At 45.2% G+C, this 22,752-nt stretch overlaps 1 protein-coding gene across 2 annotated transcripts in view; it reads right to left on the reverse strand.

Moving 5' to 3' along the window:
- The window catches only part of RALGAPA2 (Ral GTPase activating protein catalytic subunit alpha 2), a 281,459-nt gene that overhangs the window by 59,764 nt on the left and 198,943 nt on the right, over nt 1-22,752 (reverse strand). For both annotated transcript variants that reach the window (XM_082670096.1, XM_082670095.1), the window contains one exon: nt 16,398-16,525. In XM_082670096.1, the coding sequence (XP_082526222.1) occupies nt 16,398-16,525 (128 nt within the window). The remainder of the gene's footprint in view (nt 1-16,397; nt 16,526-22,752) is intronic.

Here is a 22,752-nt window from a genome sequence, read left to right on the forward strand (position 1 = left end):
TGAAGACAAACGTCCACAGGCATAAACACATAAAATTATCTAAAAAAGTCAAGTAAAATTATGAAGTACTTCACAACTCGTGATTCTTGGAGGCAATATAAAATTAAATAAAGGATTAATGAGAGCAGATTAAAATGAAAATAAGGAACCCAAAGAAATTATGCTAAGAACAAAATGAACCCTTTAAATGTGTGTTTCTGTGGACAGGAAAGCAGAGTGAACTCAGTTTTATTGCTTTCATGATTAAATTCTTTGGATCAAGAGGTCATTTATAATCATTTATCTCTCTTTGGGATCCATTATAAGTCATTTCCTCCTTGTCAGCATAAAGACATCGAGTGTCATGAAATAGATGGTACTAGAGTCCACTTTCCCCTATTAGAAATTCCTTAAAGTGTTTGCATTTCAGATTTTAATTGATCTAACACCTCCTGAGTTCTTATCAGGTCGGATGCTGGAGACTAAAAGACCAGGAAGATGTGGTCTTTGCCCAGCGTGGGGGGCAGGTGCATCAGGACGCGCCCTGGCCCAGGTGGTCAGACCACACTTTCTGTGGAAGCCAGGAGGGGGTGCCCGCTGGCCGCCCCCCTCCCTGCATGGCAGGCTACTGCTGCCCTCGGCATTTGACCCTCCTCCCTTGAGTCTGGGCTGGCCTGGGGACCTGCCTTGGCCAACAGCTCTGGGACTTCCAAAGTTAGATGGTGAAAAACCTTGTGCCTTCCCCTGCCTGGGTCTCTGGGAGCCCTGGGCAGCCATGTGTTCAGTCTGGTTGCTGGGAGGTCACTTTGCTGTGAGGCGATCCCAGCTTGCCAAGTGGGGAGGTTGCCAGAGAGCGAGGACGCCTGGCCGGCCCGCAGCTGGTCCAGCGCAGGCACCAGGCCCGTGTGCGAACCACCCAGCTGAGCCCAGCCAGGCCGGCGGACGCGCCAGTTCCCCTCCACTACCACCCTTTCAAGCCTCAGCAGGTGACCTGACTTTATCCCGCAGGCCTCCAAAGCGAGAGGACGGGCTAGGACTTGTATTAAAACTCTAAAATTCTGCTAAAATTAAAACATTTTGATCTAAAATTGATAAGGAAATTCAGCTTCACTGAGATTTAACACACGTCCTGAGTGAGGCACTCTTCCTGCCCTGTCATCTGCAGTCGACCGGGTCAGGACCGGTCCTGAGGGTGAGCTGGGCGGGGCTGAGCCCGGCTCCCTCATTCACCACACGGGGCTGTATCGAGGTTCACACGACCCTCCATGCTGAAGTTTTGAATTTTTTTTTTTTTTTTTTTTTGGCCATGCTGCACGGCATGCGGGATCTTAGTTTTCCGACCAGGGGTCGAACCCACGCCCGCTGCAGTGGAAGTGCGGAGTCCTAACCACGGGACCGAAGCCCCCGAAGTTTTGAATTTTATTCTTACAGAGTATCACCCCTCCCATCTAGTGTGTGGAGGCAGGGCAGGAGATGCAAATCTTTCGTACCATGTGATGGTTTGATCTTTATCTCCCAGGAAAGTTCTTATAAAAGCTCTTGAACACAAAGATGAATTACTCATCTTTCTTTTTGATGGAAAGACAAATGTTCTAAATTTGGCAACCTTTTCTGTGATGACAAGGGACTGAATTTATGCATTCAACAATTATTTACGGAACAAAATGTGGATGCTGTGACAGGTGGAGAGGCCACACCCAGGGCTGGTATTCACCTGGAGAGTGCCCGCATGGGTGGCGTCCTGGCCTGCGCCCCACTGGTGCCCTCGAGGTCCCTGAGGTTGGATATTTCAACCCTCGGAAGCTTCAGTGAACACAAAAGACAAAACCCCTGCCCTCACGTCCAAATAAGTAAAGTGAATTAGTAAATTTACATAGTAAATAGGGTGCAGGTGAGCGGGGGTGGGGGGGGTGGAGGTGTGTGCACAAGTGGAGGAGGTCCTGGCACACGGGGAGGCTGAGCCAGTGGACATCTAGAGAACAGCGTTCTCGGCCCAGGGCACTGGGCACTCAGGCCTCGCGGGAGGACTCTGGCCTTGACTCTGAGTGAGGCGGAGCCCCTGGAGAGTGTGGGCAGGGCCGCCACTGTGGTCTGACCCACATTTTAGCAGGCTGGCCGAGTGCAGACCGGGGCAGACGCGGGGCAGAAGCCAGACACAGTCAGGAGGCTGTGCTTGGCACTACAGCCTTAGCTGTTACCTCAGGGAAAAGGGGGAAGTAATTGGAGGCTCCTGAACTGTGACACGCTCTCATTTCTATTTCAGAGGAAAACTCTGGCTGCTGGTGAGTTTTCCAGGGAGACAGGGACTGGCTGTGGCACCAGCCCAGGGAGAGATGAGTGATGAGGACACCCAACCCGGGGTGGGGTGAGGCAGCCGGACTGGGGTTATGTTTTGTGGATTGATTCATTTTATATATACTTCATTCCATACATCCTTACGATAATCTGTCTGTGAGGAATTACTACCCTCATTTTACAGATAAGGAAACTGATCGAGGTAAAGATACTTGTTAAAAGCCAAAGAACTTTCCACTGAAACCGAATCCCGGGGTCTGTGTGAGGCCAGCCCCCAGGCATCACCTGCTAGTTTGAGCACTACATCAAAAAGACGCACTTGACAATACACCTGGCCCTGGTAGGAACATCGCTGCTGAGGAGGGAAGAGAATGTCCCCGAAAGAAAGCTTCTTAGTCAGAATCAAGACTTGACCGGGAGGGTCCACTGTGATGCTCAGGGATACTGTCCAACACGAGAGCTAGCAACAGGTTTTAAATGTGTCTTCTCAAAAAAAAAAAAAGTTTACTCTCCTACTGAGCTGTCATCAGTGGAACTTTGGTTAAACAATTGGTCTAATGACAAACCCACCGAGGAAATTGGGGGACCCCAGTACGTGTACCTCATGGTCGGTCGCTCAAGCAGCTTGGGGACCCCCCAAATCACAGCTGATCTGCCACCCTGTGTACTCTTGACGGCCAAAAGTGCAATACTTGGGGCAAATGAATCCAGGAAAAGGAGTGATTGAAGAGGATGGACGTTTATCTCAGAGGAAGCCAATAAATTAAAAGGAAAGCACATCCCATCCTGATCTGAGCTAAAACCAACAGTTAGAGAAGTCTGAAATTCCACAAAAGGTAGAGCAGTTTATGTGCGGTGTTTATGCACAAATATATAAGCATTTGGGGGACAAAGTTATAGCACAAAAACACAGAAATAATCTGTTTTCTTCATTAAGATAATTTAAATGCTGTTTTCTGATGTAGACTTCTGATGTGCACATATGTGGTTATATGCAGAGAATGTTTATCCTGTCAGAGAGGCGTAAATTCTATTTTCCCAAACTAATGAGTAGACAGTATTTCCAAGACATTCGAAAGAGGCTCTCCTTTACTTAAAGGGGTCAAAAATCCTCTGAAAATATTCCTTAAACTTAAAACGAATTTCCATTTCTTCCTCATATTAAAACCTCATATTGATTTCTTGGGAGTAAGAATTCAATTTATCTCAGTTCAGTTCCTATCATTTTAAAAATGTGAAGGAAACACACATCCTACTTATTTTCTCCCAGCCAAGCTGAACTCTCCTCAGGAGGAACAGCATGATGACGACTGTCACCTTCTGGGAGAAAGTTCTGGTTCTCGGGTGTCGAAGGCAGAACACAATGGTGAGTGGCAGAGGCTCCCATCGAGTCTTTGCCTCCTTTAAATTCCACTGAGGATGGCAGTTTGGATGGAGACCCCAAAATCTATTCTGTCCATCTGTTTTATTATTCTTAGAACAACTGTCAAAAGTTGCCCAGGGATCAAGTTGCAAACATACTAATTTGCCTTTGAAAAGTAGGCCCTGGGGGAGTTCTGGAACTCTGCTTATAAATTCAGAATCCCATCAGCGCTCAGGCCTGCTTCCCTTTGTGGAGGTATGAGCCTGCACTTCCAGGCTCACAGCTGCCTCCAAGCCAGGATGTGCCCATAGACTCACATCCCACTTCATAGGCAAATGAAGGCAGAACCAAAGGGACTTGGCATCTTAAGGGCTGGCTTAAGATGACTAGCAGACCCCGTTTTTTAGGAGGCAGCCTCTACATCGATCACGGATGGATTAAGGACGAAAGCTTTGCACTGGAGAGTTTAAACGGGTGGACACAGCAGAGGGGCACGTTTGGTGCCCTTTTACATCCTATGACTGAATTAGGAAGCTCAGAGACTGGAATGAAGCATTAGAAGAAATAAGCTGAAGAAAGAAAAATATCATAAACCACTAAATACTGTACAGTTTCATTTTTGTGATTCTGATGAAAATGATGAGAAGGTCATTTGGACATCTGTGATACGAGACGTGTGTCTGTAAGTAATAACGAGCAATGTCCATGGAGGTGTCACGTTAAAATACTGTGGCGTTTTGAACTGAGGCAGCTGTGTATTTCTCAAGTTAAAGGCATGTGCAAAATACAACACAGAGTCCATCATGATCACGGTGGAGGAGGGAGTGGTGCAGGCACTGGCGCTGATCCTCAGAGCTTCCACCTCCCCCCACTGGCCCCAGGGGTCTCTGTCAAGCCTCAGGGAATAAAGTCAAAAGGCTTTCAAAGCACAGGACCCCAGAAACATTCGAAGCACAGCATTCAAAGTACTCATTTTAGGGACTTTCCCGGTGGCGCAGTGGTTAAGAATCTGCCCACCAATGCTGAGGACACGGGTTCAATCCCTGGTCTGGGAAGATCCCACATGCCGCGGAGCAACTAAGCCCGTGCGCCACAACTACTGAGCCTGTGCTCTAGAGCCTGCGAGCCACAACTACTGAGCCCACAGGCCACAACTACTGAAGCCCGTGTGCCACAACTACTGAAGCCCGCGTGCCTAGAGCCCGTGCTCCGTAACAAGAGAAGCCACCACAACGAGAAGCTTGCACACTGCAATGAAGAGTAGCCCCTGTTTGCGGCAACCAGAGGAAGCCCGTGCACAGCAATGGGGACGCAATGCAGACATAAATAAATAAATTTATTTATTTATTTATTTTAAAAAAACAAAACAAAGTACTCATTCCACAGAGTGAACTAGAAAGGACACCGTTTCAAGGCTAACATGATGGCATTTAGGTTGTTCTCACCCACAGATTACCAAAGGACTATCCCCCTTTGATTAAAAAATTTACTGGAGTGTGTTGCAAATTACTCCAGCGCTGCAACCTGCTGGGACCTCACTGCAGACACTAAGGCAGACGGGCCCAGAAGGGGTCACCATTTGGACTTGCTGCTCTGTCCTTCTTCGGCTTTGCTCCATCTCTTATTATAACAAGACATGTGTTATTATCCTTTGTGGAGATGTAAATAACAGAAAGTCTCACTTTCGAATATATTGCTTACAACTGCAGAGTCAACTTAACGTTCTGGGATGCTGTTTATGGCATGATGTTCCTTTTAAAATGGGACCGATAATTAGTAAACTGAAATCTGATTAATGTTGGATTAAGAGGTTCTGATGTCTCGCCGTGATGTATTATTTCAGTCTGCGGGCACTGGAAGAGACTGTCCTTAGGAAGCTCCTGTCTTCCCCTCTCCAAGATGGGAGGATGAAATTAAAACCCTGATTTTTTAAGAAGTTCAGTTTGGATGCAACAGTTTATAATGTCGGATTCAGTTTTTTCTCACTCTGTTGTTTTCTCACTTTGAAGCTGAAACCAATGAATTAACTATTTGAGAGAGAACAAGATTGACTAGAAATAAAAGTCTTCCTCCAGGGACTTCCCTGGAGGTCCAGTGGTTAAGACTCTGCACTTCCAGTGCAGGGAGTATGGGTTCGATCCCTGGTCGGGGTACTAAGATCCCAGATGCTGCATGGTGAGGCCAAAAAAATTTTTTTAATTAAAAAAATAAATAGTCTTCCTCCCAAAACGCCAAGGGTGAGCCCCCTGGTTCTGGCAGAGGGACTTGACGTGTTAGATGGCTCAGGCGGGCTCAGCTCTCACCGAGCTCAAGCACAGAATTCTGAGACCCAGGAGACCTTCTCTGAAAGGTACAGATATCAAAGGCTATGAAAATGACTACTGGATAATACATGAAGGAAAAATTTTAAATTAATACCACTTTGTGCTCTTTACAGTTAAGGTTAGGGATACCTCTTATTGTTTTGCTAGGATTATAAAAAGACCTGTAACGGCCAAAATTTTTTCCATGCTCCATGGCAAGAAGAGTCCATATTTCTTCCTCACCTGCATTTTAAAATTCATACTCTTGTTTGCCTACTGCTGAAGAGTGTGGCAGAATCAGGAATAATGGCTCCCTTGAAACTGTGCCAGTCCCAAAATAACCATCCGGATGCTAAGGAAACCTCGTCATCTATGGAATGACCTTTCGCTCTTTGGATATTCCGACATTAATAAATGTGAAATGCCCAGAAATCCTAGCGGCACTATGAAAAAAGGTGGGTAGGGGTCAGCAAATACCTTCTCGCCTGCTTTTGCCAGGATGACCATTTCCACTTTTCTAACATCTTTCTAATAGCAAAATGTATTTGGGAACAACAGTGGAATTTGTGTCATCATGACCAAATGATTACGGTGCAAACCGAGGTTGTTGCGGGGCCCAGCAGGCTTCTGGTCCCTATGGAAACGCAACTCAATATTGTCCTCCACTCAGCTGGAGGACAGGCGGCCAGGCTTTTGTGCTTGGTGAGATTTCTTCCACAACCTTCCAGCACCAGACCCTAGTGCTTCCTCCCGACTCTTTTCTAATTGAGATGCAAATTAATCTCTCTGGCTGATTACACTTCCCTTAAAGCTACTGACACACGCAGCTGTAACCAGAGTTTGCAGACTCCCCAACAAGTGACTTCAACTGACAGCCTTGCCCACGCGGCCTGGCCAGTGGCTGAGGCTGGACTGCAAGGGCTTCCCCAGGGCTCACAACAACCCTACGACTACGTCCCTGTCGCTAGGATTTAGAAACAGACTCTGAGGCCTGTGTTATTTAAGGTCTCCAGACTGAAGGGCCACTCCCCTCCCCGGAGACCCGGGCTTTCCTGACTGTGCCTTTCCTCCTTTCCTTCCTACTTCCTTCCCAGCTGCCGTTCTCTGACCTTAACACTGTTTGAATCCATCTCTCCCTCTAACTAACCAAACTTACAGCTCTAAGAATGTGGGATTACTGAATAGCCGTCACTTACATTTCATGGCTCTCAATAAAATTCTATTAATTGAAAAATCAAATATGAATGAAGTCGTCATTCTAATTGTCGGGATTTCCACCTAAACGTCCTTCAATAACTTTTTGGGGTGGTGATGGAAGCATTATTATTTAGAACGCAAAAGAAAAGCAAGATGCCCCAAATACTCTATCGTTCAACATAAAGAAAAATACACACAAAATCCAATTTTTCAGTAAAAATGCTAACGTGTTTTTCTCTTGACTACTACCATCTATGTGTTTTTGCCAACGAGATTCACTCAGGAACTGTGCATTGAGCACCTACTATGTGCCAGGCACGCTGTTCCAAGTGTTGGGGATCCGGCTGTAAACTAAACACTCAAAAATGAGCAAAAAGGACTTAAAAATGTATCTATCTATACATAAAGAGATACATACTCTGTTTGTAGAGCTATATTTCTTGGATAATAAAGGTTTTCAATTTTGAAAAAAAAATGCAGTTTTACCAAATATGAGTTGTTTTTGCCTTCTGCTTTCCAAAATGTTTTTTTAATTAATTAATTAATTATTTTTTGGCTACGTTGGGTCTTCATTGCCGTGCACAGACTTTCTCTAGTTGTGGCGAGCGGGGGCTTGCTCTTTGCTGCGGTGTGCAGGCTCCTCATCGTGGTGGCTTCTCTTGTTGTGGAGCACGGGTTCTAGGTGAGCGGGCTTCAGTAGTTGTGGCATGTGGGCTCATTAGTTGTGGCATGTGGGCTCAGCAGCTGTGGCTGGTAGGCTCTAGGCGCACGGGCTTAGCTGCTCCGCGGCATGTGGGATCTTCCAAGACCAGGGATAGAACCTGTGTCCCCTGCATTGGCAGGTGGATTCTTAACCACTGCGCCACTAGGGAAGTCCTTGTTGTTGTTTTTAAACCAAATCAATCTCTTTCCCTCTGTCTCTCCCTTCACACACATACATATTCATAATGTCCTAGCAGGAATACGTGGGAGGGACAGCAACAGGATGGGGAGCTTCTGGAACAATCAGGAGAGAGAAGAGGCAGGAGGCGGCCGGGTCTGGCAGGGAGCGCGTGGAGGGCGTGCACGGCTGTGGGAGGGGAAGCAACTGGGTCACAGCAGAGACCCGGGGGCAGCCGCTGGGGGCGGAGGCCACCAGCGTGGCCAGGAGGGGAATCCTGGGGGGCAGTCCCATGCCCAAAGGCCCTGCAGTAGGGAGGAGCAACCCCCGCAAAGGATGGGATGAGATGGGGCAGCCTAGCCACGGATCTGAGTGAGAAGCAAAGCTGCAGCCTGCTTTCTGCACAGATTGTTAGATTTACGCTGACTTTTCCTGAAGGGATGGCTTTTTGTCTAACAGTGATAAGTCACAAATCTGCAGCAAAAACGTTAAAGCAAAGTGGTGTCTTCCTCTCCCTCCTTGAAGCTTCCCCTGCACAAACACGTGCTTCTCACAGGCCTGGTTCCCAGGCCCCAAGGGTGGAGGCAGCACCCCCCCTCCCCCCCCCCTGCCCAGGGGGCACCTTCTACACTTGGGAGGGCGGAGCGGTCTCCAGCCTTCATCTGAGCACCTGCGATGCTGAAAAGTACTTCCGAGACCTAACTCCACAGATGGGCGCTTCCACATTTTACAACAGAGGTCTGAAACTCTGATATTTACGGGCGCCAGGCTGGCAGCGTGACAGTAACAACTGCGGTGACACTTACTGGGCTCTCACCCAGGACCGGGCACTATTCCCCCTGCGTGGCCCACTAACCACCTCCTCTCCCTCCGAGGGGGACCAGCTGGGGCTCCGGACCCCAGCGCCGGGGAGCCGTGGTCCAGGGGGCTGTGGTGAACAGGGGGGGCCCATGGCCAGCGGGTCAGGAGGCTGACTGCTGCCTTTGTTGCCAACAGCAAAGGAGGCCTAGTGGGGTCAGAGGTTCTGACTCTTCAAGAAATATCAGAAATCTAGATTTCGACGTGGCTGACAAACTCAATTTTTATGAGCAATGCTGGAGGCCAGCACAGCTTAAAGGAAACCCATCTGGGGGCTGGATTCAGCCTGCAGGCAGCTCGTTTGTGGGCTCTGGTTTTGCATGTTTGTTTTGACATTGAGCTAAAACCTGATTCCCGGCTGTGTCTGTTCACTGCTCCCCATTCTGCAGTCTTGTCTCCTCTTTGAACCCCCGAAGCTCCTGAGACCACACCTTCCTGGTTTTATGGGTTCCCTGAGCTGTAAGGCCCCTCTGTACCTGCTGCAGGTGGGTGGGGCTCTCTTATGATGTGGGCCTGGAGTGGCACCCCGTTTAAGACGTGACTCGAGGCTGTAGGGGCACAGGGACCGTGCCTTTGCCCCTCCTGGTCGCGTCCCTCATCTCCAATCTATGCTCCACCGCGATCCTCGGGTGTTTGTTGCAGACACCGCCTGCTGCCACGCTGAGCGCCCTCGGCATGTAGGGACCCAGCTAAACCCAAGGTGTGGCTCTTCAGGCTACGGCCTTGGTCTCATCTGGTTGGTTTGGGCCTGGAAGTCTCGTCTGTTGGGATAATCTCATTTCTGGTTTTGCCTTGGGTCAAGGTAGTTAGCCCTCTCAGCTCTCCTTAAAAATGGTATTTATTTTGATAAACAGGTGCTCTAGACCTTTGTGAAAGTTGCTAGATGGAAGAGGGTTTGAGCCAAGCCTTGGCCCACACGGGACCAGAGGCGCGGGCCCCAGTTGATCGGTGTCTGTGAATGAATGCATTTAGGTTTGGCTGCAGTGAAGTCACCCAGCTCCCAGGGGCCCAAACCCTCTCCCATCTGCCAGCTGATTATGATACTTTATCTTGTGTTTTACCAAAATTAAGATTTATATTTACAAGCTTTCTCTAATCTCTGAAAATAGTGATCTTATCAAACACCATGAGTGTGTTTGAGAGACTTTATTCTATGTGAACTCATTCTTTTCTTAAGGCTCACAAGCTATTTAATATTTATCAAGTCTAACAGTTTTACAAGGGACCCAGGCAACATTCCAAAATTCACCCTTAATTCTATTTGAAAACAAGGAAAATCTTTTCCTGTTTTCAGTTCTGGGTGCCTCCTTAATTTACATGACTTCTGATGAAACAGTTCTTATGGTTCTGAGATCGCTGTTGTAAATTTGTTCTACAACCTGGGGTATGGTTACTTGCAGGGGCCAATCTGGTTTATTATTATTATTATTATTGTGTTCTCAGTACTTTGAGTTTTAACTGATACACAGTGACACTTTTCTGCCACCTCCCAGAGGAAGAAGCTGGAGGACAAGTGGGATGGGGTCCACGGTGAGGGCCTCACGCAGCACCGCTCGGAGCGACCCTCTTAACCCGATGTTCCGCAGACCGCACGCCCTGCGGCTCCACTGGCTGCTCGCCTGGGGCCTCCCCCTTTTCTATCCCACAGAAAGTTTTCCTCTGTCTTCTGAGAGAGGGTCTGATAGCCAAGAATTTATCAAACGCTTGCTGCCTTTATTAGGATGTACCTTGGAGCCGGTATCGAGTAGCCGAACTCCCTATCACAGCTCTGGTTTACCTTCGGGCAGCTCGGCGCACGCCCCACGTGGACTGCCACTCCCCACCCGGCGCATTCTCCATCCCCGGCACTCTGACCCCACCCGGGAGCATCTTCTTCCTCGGAGGTACTGCTGTTATCTGGTATGTTTTTGCCTCTTTCCTGAAGTGATTCTGCTCTGGGTCCTGTTTTACCCAGTTCTCCAGGTGAAGACTGGGCACTCGGGTACCAGCCATGGCTGAGCCCCTCGGGGACACGCGTCCTGCCTGACTGCCCTGCCGAGGTGACCGCCCTCCCCTTCCCTACGCCTTGATTTTCTGGAAAACTGTTCTCTCCTTTTCCTCCACAGACCTCTCTCTCTCCCCCTCCTCCCAAGCCTCCTCTTCAAAGGTGATGCTCCAGGGAGTCTGGCCTTAATCCTCTTCCCATTGTCCCCCACATCCGCACATCTAGCAGACCCCACCCCAATCAGTCCACCTGCCTGGTGGAGGCGCCCATCCTCCCCTGATGAGGCCACAGACCAGGCCCTCACTTCTCCTCAGGACCCTTCTACTGCCCCTGCAATGCCTTCATCACCTCGATCTTTCCCAGGAGTGTGTGTGCATGTGCACGTGTGTGTATATATGTGTACATGCGTGCGTGCATGCATGTGCGTATGTGTGCGCGCACGCATGCGTATATGTGTGCATGCGCATACACACGTGTGTGCCCGTGCAGGCGCATACACGTGTGTTTTGTTGTGCGCGCGTGCACACGTGTGCTTGTGTGTATGAGTACGCACGTGCGCGTGTGTATGCATATGCACGTGTGTTTGTGTGTATGCGTGTGTATTGTATGCACATGTGTTTGTGTGTATGCGTGCATATGCGTATACACGTGTGTGTTTGTGTGCGTGTCTGCGTGTCTGTCCCACACGCTGCCGTACAGAAGCATCCGTGGTTCTCAAACATGATGCGTTCTCCCAGAGCTTGGTCCGAGCAAATGCCGTCTCCTCACTTGGAATATCGTGTTCATGTTCCTATTCTGGGCGGCCAGGACAGTGCCCGGCATGTGGAAGAGCACAGTAAATGCTGACAGATGCGTAACTCGCTCTGTGCTGTTGCGTCAGAGTCCTTCTCCTACACTTAAGTGTGTGAAGACACATGGAGGAACATAAGGTCTTCCCAGGAGAAAGAACCAAAAGTCCAGGGGAGAGGGAAGAAACAGGATGGTGTCAGCTTTAGGAAGAGGGGCCACTTTTGAAAGTGTGTAAATTGAGAACACAACTGAGCAAAGATACAAAGAAGTCATGAGTCTAAGAGAGATGCTCTGGAATCATCAAGTCTATCTGCTAATTGAAAATGAAACTAACTTTCACCTGCGAAAGAGTGGAGGCCAACTACCTTCTTGAGGCAGCTGGGTCCTCCCCATCAATGAAGACAGTTCCAGGGAGGAAGCGGGGGACGTCATTGAGACCACTGTGTCCCCGGAGGGGACGTGCACTTTCAAAGGCCACCATCTGTGTGGTTCTGGGAGAACCTCTCCTAATGGGCACACTGCGGGCCATGGCAACCTCTTGTGATACAAGCTCTCCAAGCAGGAGCATGGAGCCCTGGCCCGATGGTTCTGGAAACCTCTCTCAGCGGTCCATGGTCTGATTTTGGAATCTTGAGTTGGCTTGGGACCTGTACACACCACGTGTAGCAAGTTCCCCATCCAAGCCCTCCAGACACAGGCCTGGGCCCTCTGATTGCCCACGGTGGGCAGCGAAAGCTGATGGCAGGTGAGCTGGCCCTCATCGCTCGGGAGGGCGGGGGCCGCAAGATGAAGGCTCCACTCGTTGGACTGGACTTGGCCCCCGGAGTGGGTGACTAGGAAGCCCCCATGGAGGAGGTGACCAGGGACCTGGGAGGCACAGGGGCCCGGCTGAGACGTCACTGAGGGCGCTTTCCAAACATCCCTACCACCTTCACTTTCTTTTTGAATCACATAAGACAATGGTATTTTTCAGTCTCCTATGAGCCTTCAACACACACTTGCAACTGTGTGATCACTTAGCCGAGGGTACCCCAAACGAGAACTCCTCTGATACTGACTTTAAGCTGGAGTTACTGTTTGAGAAAAGATCTCCAAAAGGCAAATTTGTTCCAACAACACCCCCAGTCCTCAGCTTAATAACAAACATCGTATTTTCTTGAACATTACTGAACAAAGTTGATATAGAAGTAGTTAAATATTATACAGAACTGAATCTCAGTGGACAGTATATGAAGGCAGTTGAGTATCAGTTGCTAGCTGGGGTGGGGGGCTGGCTCCCTGGGGAGGCCACGCTCCCCATCTGAACCAGAACTTGCAGTGAACGCAGAAAGGCGGCTACGGTGTCCTAAGAAACGTGAACAGCCAAGGAACGCTGTGTGTCCTCAGCTGTGTTACTTCCCTGTATTAGCCAACAATTTACTCTAAGAATGATGACATAGAAGGAAAGGGGAAAATGGCACCGTGGTTCCCTTTCCGGTCAGTCCTTCCTGACTCATCCGTAAACTGAGGGTAAGTTTTAGAGCATAGGGAGAGTGAAATAAAACCAGTTTTTGCCGTGTTTTGTGCCGTGTTTCCACCGTCCTAGTCAAAACAAAATATATCCACATACAAGTTATGAAGTACGAACGGGTGACTTCATACATGAGTTAAATGCTTTTATATTTGCATATTAAACTGGCACTGCACAATATAAAGAATGATAAAATTAATGCTAATAATCTAAATTTTTTGTATTTCTTTACTTAAACTGATAATAAATAGCAAATTAAAAAACACCATGACAAGTCAGAGAAAAACTGCAGGAGAATGGAAAAAGCTTTCTATTTTAGCATCTTTAAAGGCACTTTCCCTGCTTTTTGAATAAAGGACCCCACATTTTCAATCTGCACTGGGACCCAGAGGTTATACAGCCAGCCATGGTTTCAGGGGTGTCCCAGGTATCACTGATCTTCTCAGCCCTTGAGAGGGCTTGCAGGGGCTTGGGGTAGTGGACCCTACACCCACTCTTGACCTCTTCCCCTGGCGTCAGGTGGCAGTGATCTGTCCTAGGATGTGAACTTTCAAGGTGGCCATGAGGTGAAAGTTAGGGTCCCCTCAGCTCCCCTGGTCCCGCTCAGAAGACCATCTCTGCTGGAAGCTCACTCCTACGGCTGACCACTTGAGAACACTCTGAGTCCCTGTGTTTGCTCTTGTGCCCTCCGCCTGGGACCCGCCCCTGCTTCCTGGGGGACAGAGCCGCTCGCATCCCCCCAGCTCGGCCACCAGCTCTCTCCCTGGCCATCTCAGCCCCGTTCCCCAGTTGCCCTGGAACTTGATTAGTCTGCCTCTCTTCTCAGGGTAGCGCGGGGCCAGGACCGTGCCTGCCTGCTCCCCGTGGATCTCGAGCCCGGCACTGGGCTGGGCAGATTCTGAGTCCACACTGACTATTTGTTTGATAAATGAATCAGTGCAAGGAGACACCCATGTTAGGATGTGTTAGGTTATTCAGTGTTTTTCAAAATTCAAATCTAGGGCTTATCTCAGTGAAGCAGTGAATTCCAGACATTAGCTGTGACATCAACAAGCTTAGACTTTTGCTAAAGCATGTGAGGACCAGGATGTTTTAATAAAATGTTAAAAGAGCAATTCATTATTAATAGCCTAGGCAGATATCTATAAATATTTAAAAATTTTTAAATTAGTAATTTTTTAAAGAACAAAAATACAAACAGCCCCACCTTCATTTTCTCTTATTTTTTCCACTTCTCCTAACTTTTCTTCTTCTCATACCTTTGGTTTCTAGCCTGAATATTAGCTCTTTTGCAAGCAGAAATTAAAGAATAGAGTAGTTAAGTGATTGCAAAGCTTTCCCCATTAATTACATCTCTATAAATATTTATAATATTTTATTTCTTGTTTCAAATAATTTATTAGTACCAATTACATCTTCTCAAGGCATAACGCAAAAGAAAAATGTTTAACATTTTATAATGATCAACATAGTAAGTTTTGTTACTTTCTTTTTCCTAATTTCTGTACTAAGTCATCCTCCAAGATGTCGACCTGGCTATTTTATGAGTGACTTTGGAATACAGCATTTTCTAACTCACGTTGGCATCAGTAGCCCTAAGCTGGCACCCACTTTAGTCAAGTGTGGTTGCTTGGAGAGTTTTTAAAGTGATGCTGAATCCTATCCTTTGAACTTTTAAAAATATCGTTTTCCCTTGAACCTGATTATTCTGAAGACACGTTAATTCTGACTTGAGAAAGCAGCGTCCAACAACACAGCAAAGCGTGGCTCTCGTAACAAGCAGTTCCGTAAGTGGAGAAGGTGGGGTGACAAAAATCACAATGGACTTACACAAGACGGAATTTTCCTGTTTGCAAATGGCTTTTTCATGCCTTGGTCCAATGTCCTTGACTGATAAGTGTCCAGTTCATCATGCAAACCGACAAGCCAATTGCTAAAAAGGTCTTTCTCATTTCTGCCAAGAACCTCTCTCTGAGTCTGTGAAATAAAAACGCCACGCGGAAGGCTGAATCGACACCAGCCGTAAGATTAAGTCCAGAGTGCCGTGGAGATCACTGCACAGAACGCCTTCTCCCAAACACCACCACCACCGGACAAAGCAGGAGGGAACAGGCCGAGGGGATAATGCTGCCCAGGCCCCCGGGGAGGGACCAGATGGGACCTAATAGCTCTTTTCTACTACTAATTTCTATGATAATTCCGAGTTGCCACATGGCATATGTATTTTTTTTTTTAACCTAAAGACAGAATATCTGTCAATGAAGTGACCAGGATTTTAATGAAAGGTATTTTTCATGAACTGTATCTATTCACACATTATATTTCTCACCCACCCCTCACCCCCACTCTCCAGCAACATGTCACTGATGGTAAGGTTGCGAGAAGTACAGAGACAGAGGTCAAACACAATACGCTTATCATCATTACCAATACTAATTAGAAACAGAGATCCTGAGTTTTATTAGGAGGTCAGATGCCTTTCGCAGTGATTTTTTTTTTTTTTTTTTTTTGCAGTGATTTTATGAAGTTGCCTTAATTTCTTTTTCTTATGGTCAGGGGTCAGGCCTGAATTTAAAGATGACAGCATGCCAACTAACGTTGCAGAAAAAACAATTACGCTAGTGAAATTTCTTCTGTTTTTAGAGAGAAGACCAGAAATGAGAGAAGGAGATATTAATGATTTGGGAAAATGACAAAAGGAATTCCAGCCATTCTTACTGATGAGTTCAAGTACAACTTTCCGTCCTCCCGAGCAGACGCAATGTTCCCCTCCCCCGACCTCCTGGAACACCATTTGTGCTTCTCTGGTGGCACCTGCCACGTTCTTTGATTAATTAGCGTCGTTTCTGGTAGGCACGTGGAGTGACCCCGTTGCATTTTCTCAGCACCCCACCTTACACACAACAGACTGCAGCAAACAGGGAGGGAGGAGGAGACCGAACTCGGGGAGAAATACCCCAGGAGGAATGAGCATCTTGTCATAGGCACCACTTCTTAGCATAAACATATGTGACTTGATTATGAAAATCAACTCTTCTAAGTTTGATGTAGCACAAAATTATTATATTTAATATAAACTAAGGAATGGTGTGAAAATCATAGTTTTCTTCAACCCAGATTGAAAAAAATTCCCTCTTCCCTCTTCCATCCAGTTGTTAAGACTTACCTCTCACGAGAAGGTGCCTGGAAGCTGGATGCTGGGACGGTTAATACATTACACACTTAGCGCAAAAAGATACAAGCTCTGGTAGAGGGGGATGAGGCACTTCACGGCCCTGCTGGCGTTGATGCAAGTGGCACAGATAAGGCTTGGCAGGAGCTGCCCACTCACGATTGCTCCATCAAACAGGGGCCCAAAAAACGGAACCTGTTGATTCAAGACAAAACAAAACCACTTAATTTAAAAAAAAAAAAAAACCAGTAAAAGTCAAACCAAAGACATGAGAACAGCTGCTTGATGTCTCGGACCTGTCACAACTGCACAGGCTGCCACCCACAGACTGGATGCTAGACCTGGACCCAGTTCCAGGGCTTTCGGATCAAGCCAAGCAGGATTGTTCCACGACGCTCCTCTATTGCGAACTCTTTGGCTAAACTTCTCATGACAGATTGTCACAGTTTAAATACATATAATATGTAATATGTCAGGTAGTAAAGTGCTAAGGTGAAAAAGAAAGGGAAGAGCAATAGGGCTCTTTCTCGGGGGGGGGGTCCTCCAGTTAGAGGTCGCACAGCCAGGGGCGCTGCAAGCAGAGGACTGGACAGAGGGAGGGGTGACCTCAAGCTTCGAGGACGGCTGACGGGAGAGCATCCCAGGCAGGGCAACAGCAAGTACGATGCCCTGGGTGGGAGCAGAATCCGTATGCTTCAGCAACAGTAAGGAAGCCACGGTGCTGAAGTCGAGTGAGCGAGAGAAAGCACGGAAGGAGATAAAGTCAGACAGGTAGTAAGAGGGGCTGTGAGGGGAATTTTATAGATCTGGATTTCCGCTCTGAGTGAGGCAAATACCTTCTGGAGGGTTTAGGAAGTGAGGGATATGATCTAACCTGCTTTTTTTTTTTTTTTGGTCGCGCTGCACAGCTTACGAGATCTTAGTTCCCCGACCAGGGATTGAACCCACACCCTTGGCTGTGAAAGCGTGGAGTCCTAACCGCTGGACCACCAGGGAAGTCCCAAACCTGCACTTTAAAGGTATTGCTCTGGCTGCTATGTTGGGAAAACTGCGAAGAGTGAGCATTATGGAAACCAGTTAGGGAACTACTGTGTGATCCAGGCGAGGGGTGATGCTGGCTTGGATGCCAGTGGTAGCAGGGGAAGTGGGGAGGTAGAGCTGAGAGGATTTGCAGAGAATTACTAATGAAGTGGGAGAGAAAAAGAGGTATGGATGATGCCACGGTGTGTGGCCTGATGACCGGAAGGTTGGAGCCACCTTGTCCTGAAAGACTGGCGGGGAGGGCCATGAGCTCAGTGTTACACGTGCTAAGCTTGAGATGCCTTTTAACTGCCCAGTGGTGATGCTCGAGGGCGGCAGTGGACACATCGAGTGGCAAGCCAGGGGGAAGGCTCAGGCTGCAGATTTGTAAGAGTTATTCACTGACACCTGGTGCTCACAGCCATGAGGCTGGATGTTCAGACAAAATAGGCACGTACAGGGTGGTATGGCCATAGCCCAGGCTGGGTATTCAGATGATCAAGAAAAGGGGTTCAAGAACTACATCCTGTGGCCCTCCAATGTTTAGAGGTTAGAGACATGAGGAAGAATTATCGAATAACGCTGAGGAGTGGCTGCACGTGGAGGAGGAAAATCTCCAATGAGCAGCACTGACCCTGGTACACGGCTGGAATGCAAATGAGTAAAATTCATTAATATTTGAAATAATTTAAATAAACTAATAAATGTGGATCTCCAGCCTAGGTCTTTTGACTCATGTCAAAGACTATTTATCTGTAGAACACCTTTTCTGTGGTTAGAATTGGGGGAGGGGCTTGGCATACACAGTGAATGAAAGAATATCTTTGCCCGTAGGAACTGACATGAGGAGCTGACACAAGAAAACTATGCACTAATAACCTTCAACAAAAATGTAAGAACCCTTTACAAATTTTTAGCAAATTAAATCCAGCAATATATAAAAAGGACACTGTATCTTGGCCAAAGGGTACTTTCCATAAAAAAAAAAAACCAAGGTTGGTTCAATACCCATAAATCCATCAATGCAATTTACTACATTAGTAGAATAAAGAAGAAAAACCATATGACCTTCTTATAGAAACACGAAAAGCATAGATAAAATTCAACTCTCATTCATGATAAAAAAAAGTAATTCCCAGCAAACTGGGAATAGAAGGGAACTTCCTCGATTTGATGAAAGCTTCGAGGGAAAAAAAATTATGGCATAATTCATGGTAAAACAATAAATGTTTTCTACCTAAAGACCTGAAAAGGCAAGGATGTCTACCCTCACCCCTTTTAGTCAACATTTTTAAAGGTCCTAGTCATTACAACAAAGAAAAATAAAAGAGAGGAAGAAAAACGAAAGGAGCATAAAGATTAGAAAGAAGTAAAGTAATTTTTATTCACAGATAACATGATTATGTCCATGAGAAATCCAAAGGACTTTAACTAGAACTAGTAAGTGAATTGTGAAAGGTCACTGTATACAATATACCCTCCAAATAACTGTATTTTTGAATGTTAGCAACCAATAATTGGAAAATGACATTTAAAAATACTATTCATAATGGCACCAAAAACGTCAAATACCTAGAAATAAACTTGACAAAAGATATGCAAAACAACTGTACTTAAAACTACCAAACATTGCTGAGATAAATTAAAGGCAACCAAAACAAACAGAAAGATGTACAATGTTCATCGATTGGAAGTTTCCATATTATAAAAATGTCAAGTCTTCTGAAACTGAATTATAGATTCAGTACAAAACAAATAAAAATTCCAACAAGCTGCTGTTATAGATATGGACAAGCTGATTTTAAATTTACATGGAAATGAAAATACATAGATTAGCCAAGACAATAATAATAAGACATATTACCTGATTTCAAGAAATACTATAAAACCATAATAATGCCTATAACATAATATTGGAACCAGGATAGACAAATATATCAACAGAACAAAATATAGAGTCCAAGAATAGAATCACACATATATGATAATTGATTTGCAATAAAGGCAACATACCAATTTTATGGGGAAGGAAAGTCTGTTTCAATAAAGACACTGAAACAACTGCATAGACATATTAAAAAGTGAACCTTGACCTCTACCTCATACTACACACAAAACTGAGATGGATTATAGGTTGAAATATTAAAGCTAAAACCAAAAGTTTCTAGAAGGAAACATGAAAAAATCTTTGCAACCTTGGGTGAGGCAAGGATTTTTTAGGGTACAAAAGGTACCAACCAGGGACTTCCCTGGTGGTCCGGTGGGTAACACTCTAGGCTCCCAATGCAGGGGGCCCAGGTTCGATCCCTGGTCAGGGAACTAGATCCCACATGCTGCAACTAAGAAGTCCGCAGGCCACAACTAAAAGATCCCACATGCTGCAACTAAGACCTGGCGCAGCCCAAAAAAATAAAAATAAAAAATAAAAGTACCAATCATGAAAGAAAAAAATTAATTGGACAATAAAAATTTTAAAAATTCTGCTCATCATGAAAGTGAAAAGGCAAGGCACACATATTCCACCAAAGTGTATATATCCTAAATGTTCATCAATAAGAGCATGAATCAAAATTTGTGGCATGTTGACTCAAAAGAATAGTCCACAGTAATGAAAGGAACAAATCTATAACATCATGGGAATGCCCCAATATAATGCTGAGTGAAAGAAACAGACACAAAGAAGTTCATGCTATATAATACTGTTCAAAAACAGGTAGAACTAATCAACGTTGACAGAAATCAGAATAGTGGCCACTTTTGGGGAGGACTGGTGATTTCTGGGGGTTGGTGATATCCTGTGTTTACATCTGGGTAGTATTAAATTGTCTACTTTGAGGGGCTTCCCTGGTGGTCCAGTGGTTAAGACTCCATGCTCCCAATGCAGGGGGCGTGGGTTCGATCCCTGGTTGAGGAAGTTCCGCATGCTGCACGGCGTGGCCAAAACAAATAAATAAATCAATCGTCTGCTCTGAAGACACTCATCAAGCTGTGCATTTACAATGTGTGCCCTTTTCTTTATGTTACATTTCAAAGAAAATATTTTTTAAAAGACAAGTAAGAATATAGACGATTCCAACAACACAGCTGACAAACTCATCCTAATGGATACATACAAAATACAGTTGCAGAAGACATATTCTCTTCAAGTGTGCGCAGAATTTTTTTTTTAATTGATCATATTCTAGGCCAAGGATATAGCCCGTGGGGCCTAATTCCAGCCTGGTGCCTTTTTTGAATGGCCTGCAACCTTAAGAATGGTTTTTACGTTTTCAAATGGTTGGAAAAAAATAGTTTGTGATATGAAACTCAAAATCAGCCCAAAATACAGTCTTACTGGAACATGGCCACCCTCTTCACCTGTGTCTGCTTTCACACAGCAACGGCAGAGCCGAGCAGTTGTGACAGACACTGCATGGGCAACAAACCCCAAAATGTTTACTACCTGGTCCTTTAAAGAAAAAGTTAGCTGGGCCCTGTTCTAGGTCACAGAGCAAGTCTCAAAAAACGTCAAGGGGTTGAACTCATACGATCCGTATTGTGTGCCCAAAGAGCTATTAGTTAAAAATCCACAGCAAAAGGAAAACCAGAACAAATCTCTATGTTTAGAAATGAAGAAATACTTCAAAATAACTCAGGGGCCAACAAAAATACTGAAATGAATATTTTAAAATATGTTAAGCTGAATAACAATGAAAATAGTGGATATTATAACTTACATGTTGAAACAGTACTCAGAGGAAATGTGTAAGATTAAATGCTTATATTAGAAGGAACAAAGGCTGCAACTGAGTGAGACAGGCACCCATCTCAAGAAATACTGGAAAGCCAAAAGAATAAAATAAACTCGAAGAGTAAAGGGAAAGAAAAAAAGGCAGAACTAGCCATTAATGAAATAGAAACACAATAGAGAGAATAACCAAGATCAAAAGTTGGTTCTTTGAAGGAAGTCTAATACAATTAATTGATAGGTCTTTGGCAAGATGAATCAAGAAAAGAAGAAAGTACAAATAAATAATATTAAAAATAAAAGGGGGACACGACCACAGATGTTTAGAAAACGTGTATAGCTTTTTATGCCTCTTCATTTGGAAATTTAGACGAAATTGCTAAATTTCCAGTAACATACAACTTAGCTAATATAGATACAAGATGATACATAAAAACCATAATTCTATAAGCTTTAAAGTAATTGAATCACAGTGAAAAAAAACTATTTTAAAGAGGAAAAGCCATCCCAGATAGCTTTACTGGCAAATTCTACAAAACCTTTAAAGGACAAATTATTATTTTAGAGACAATTCCAGTGTATAGGAAAAGGGAAACCAAACCCATTCATTTTATTAGGCTAGTGTAATCTTAATAACAAACCAGGAGCCAATCTCACTCCAGGAGCCAATCTCACTCATGAACATGCAGGCAAAAATCCCGGCAAAATTCTAGCCAACCAATTCAATAACATGCAAAAAATAATAAAACATCATGACCAAGTTGAGTATATCCCAGGAATATGTGTGGGTTTTCATTAAAAATCAATCTATATACTTAACGACATTAGTAGTAGAAATGAGAGAAGTCAGAGGATCACCTCAACAGATGTTGAAAACGGTGTTTCATAAAATTCAAAATTCATTTATGATAAAGAAAAATTCTTAGCCATCTTGGAATAGATGGGAACTTCCTTAATCTGTTAAAGAATATCTACTAAACCCTACAGAAACCACTAAACTTAAGGGTAAAACATTAAAAGCTTTACGTATGTAAGAGAGAAGAGTGTCCCCTTGATCACATCTATCAACATCTGTGCAGGAGATGCAAGAAATAGATGCAAGAAATAGAAATAGGAGATTATGAATTAGAAATGAAGAGGCAAAACGGTCATTATTTCAGATGACACGATTATATTCACAGAATCTCCAAAAGAATCTACAGAAAACACTTCAAATTCATAAGAGGGTTTATCAAGGTCAATGGACACAGCATAAACAGAAAAATCCTACTGCATTTCTATCTACCAGCAACCAATGATTAGAAAATGAAATGAAGAGATACTATTTACAACTGCATAAGAATATGAAGTCCACAGGAATAGATCTAACAAGGAAAGTATACAGAAATCTGTAAAACTTCACTGAGAGACGTTCCAGTAGTCTAAATATAATAAATGGAAGGATGTATCTGTCCATGGACTAGAAGACTCAGCATTTGTTACTTCCCATCCCAGACTGATCTGTGGATTCAACACACCGTATCTGATGAGCTGATTCTAAAATGTATATGGGAATCAGAGAGGCCAGGAAAAGCTAAGACATTCTTGAGGGAGAACAGGGTAGGGGCTGGCCTCATTTTATAGCAAGTTACACCACAAGGTGTAGGAAGCAAGACAGTGTGACAGAGGTCCACTG

This window comes from Grampus griseus (genome assembly GCF_964374135.1).
Source record: "Grampus griseus genome assembly, chromosome: 14".
NCBI lineage: Eukaryota > Metazoa > Chordata > Mammalia > Artiodactyla > Delphinidae > Grampus > Grampus griseus.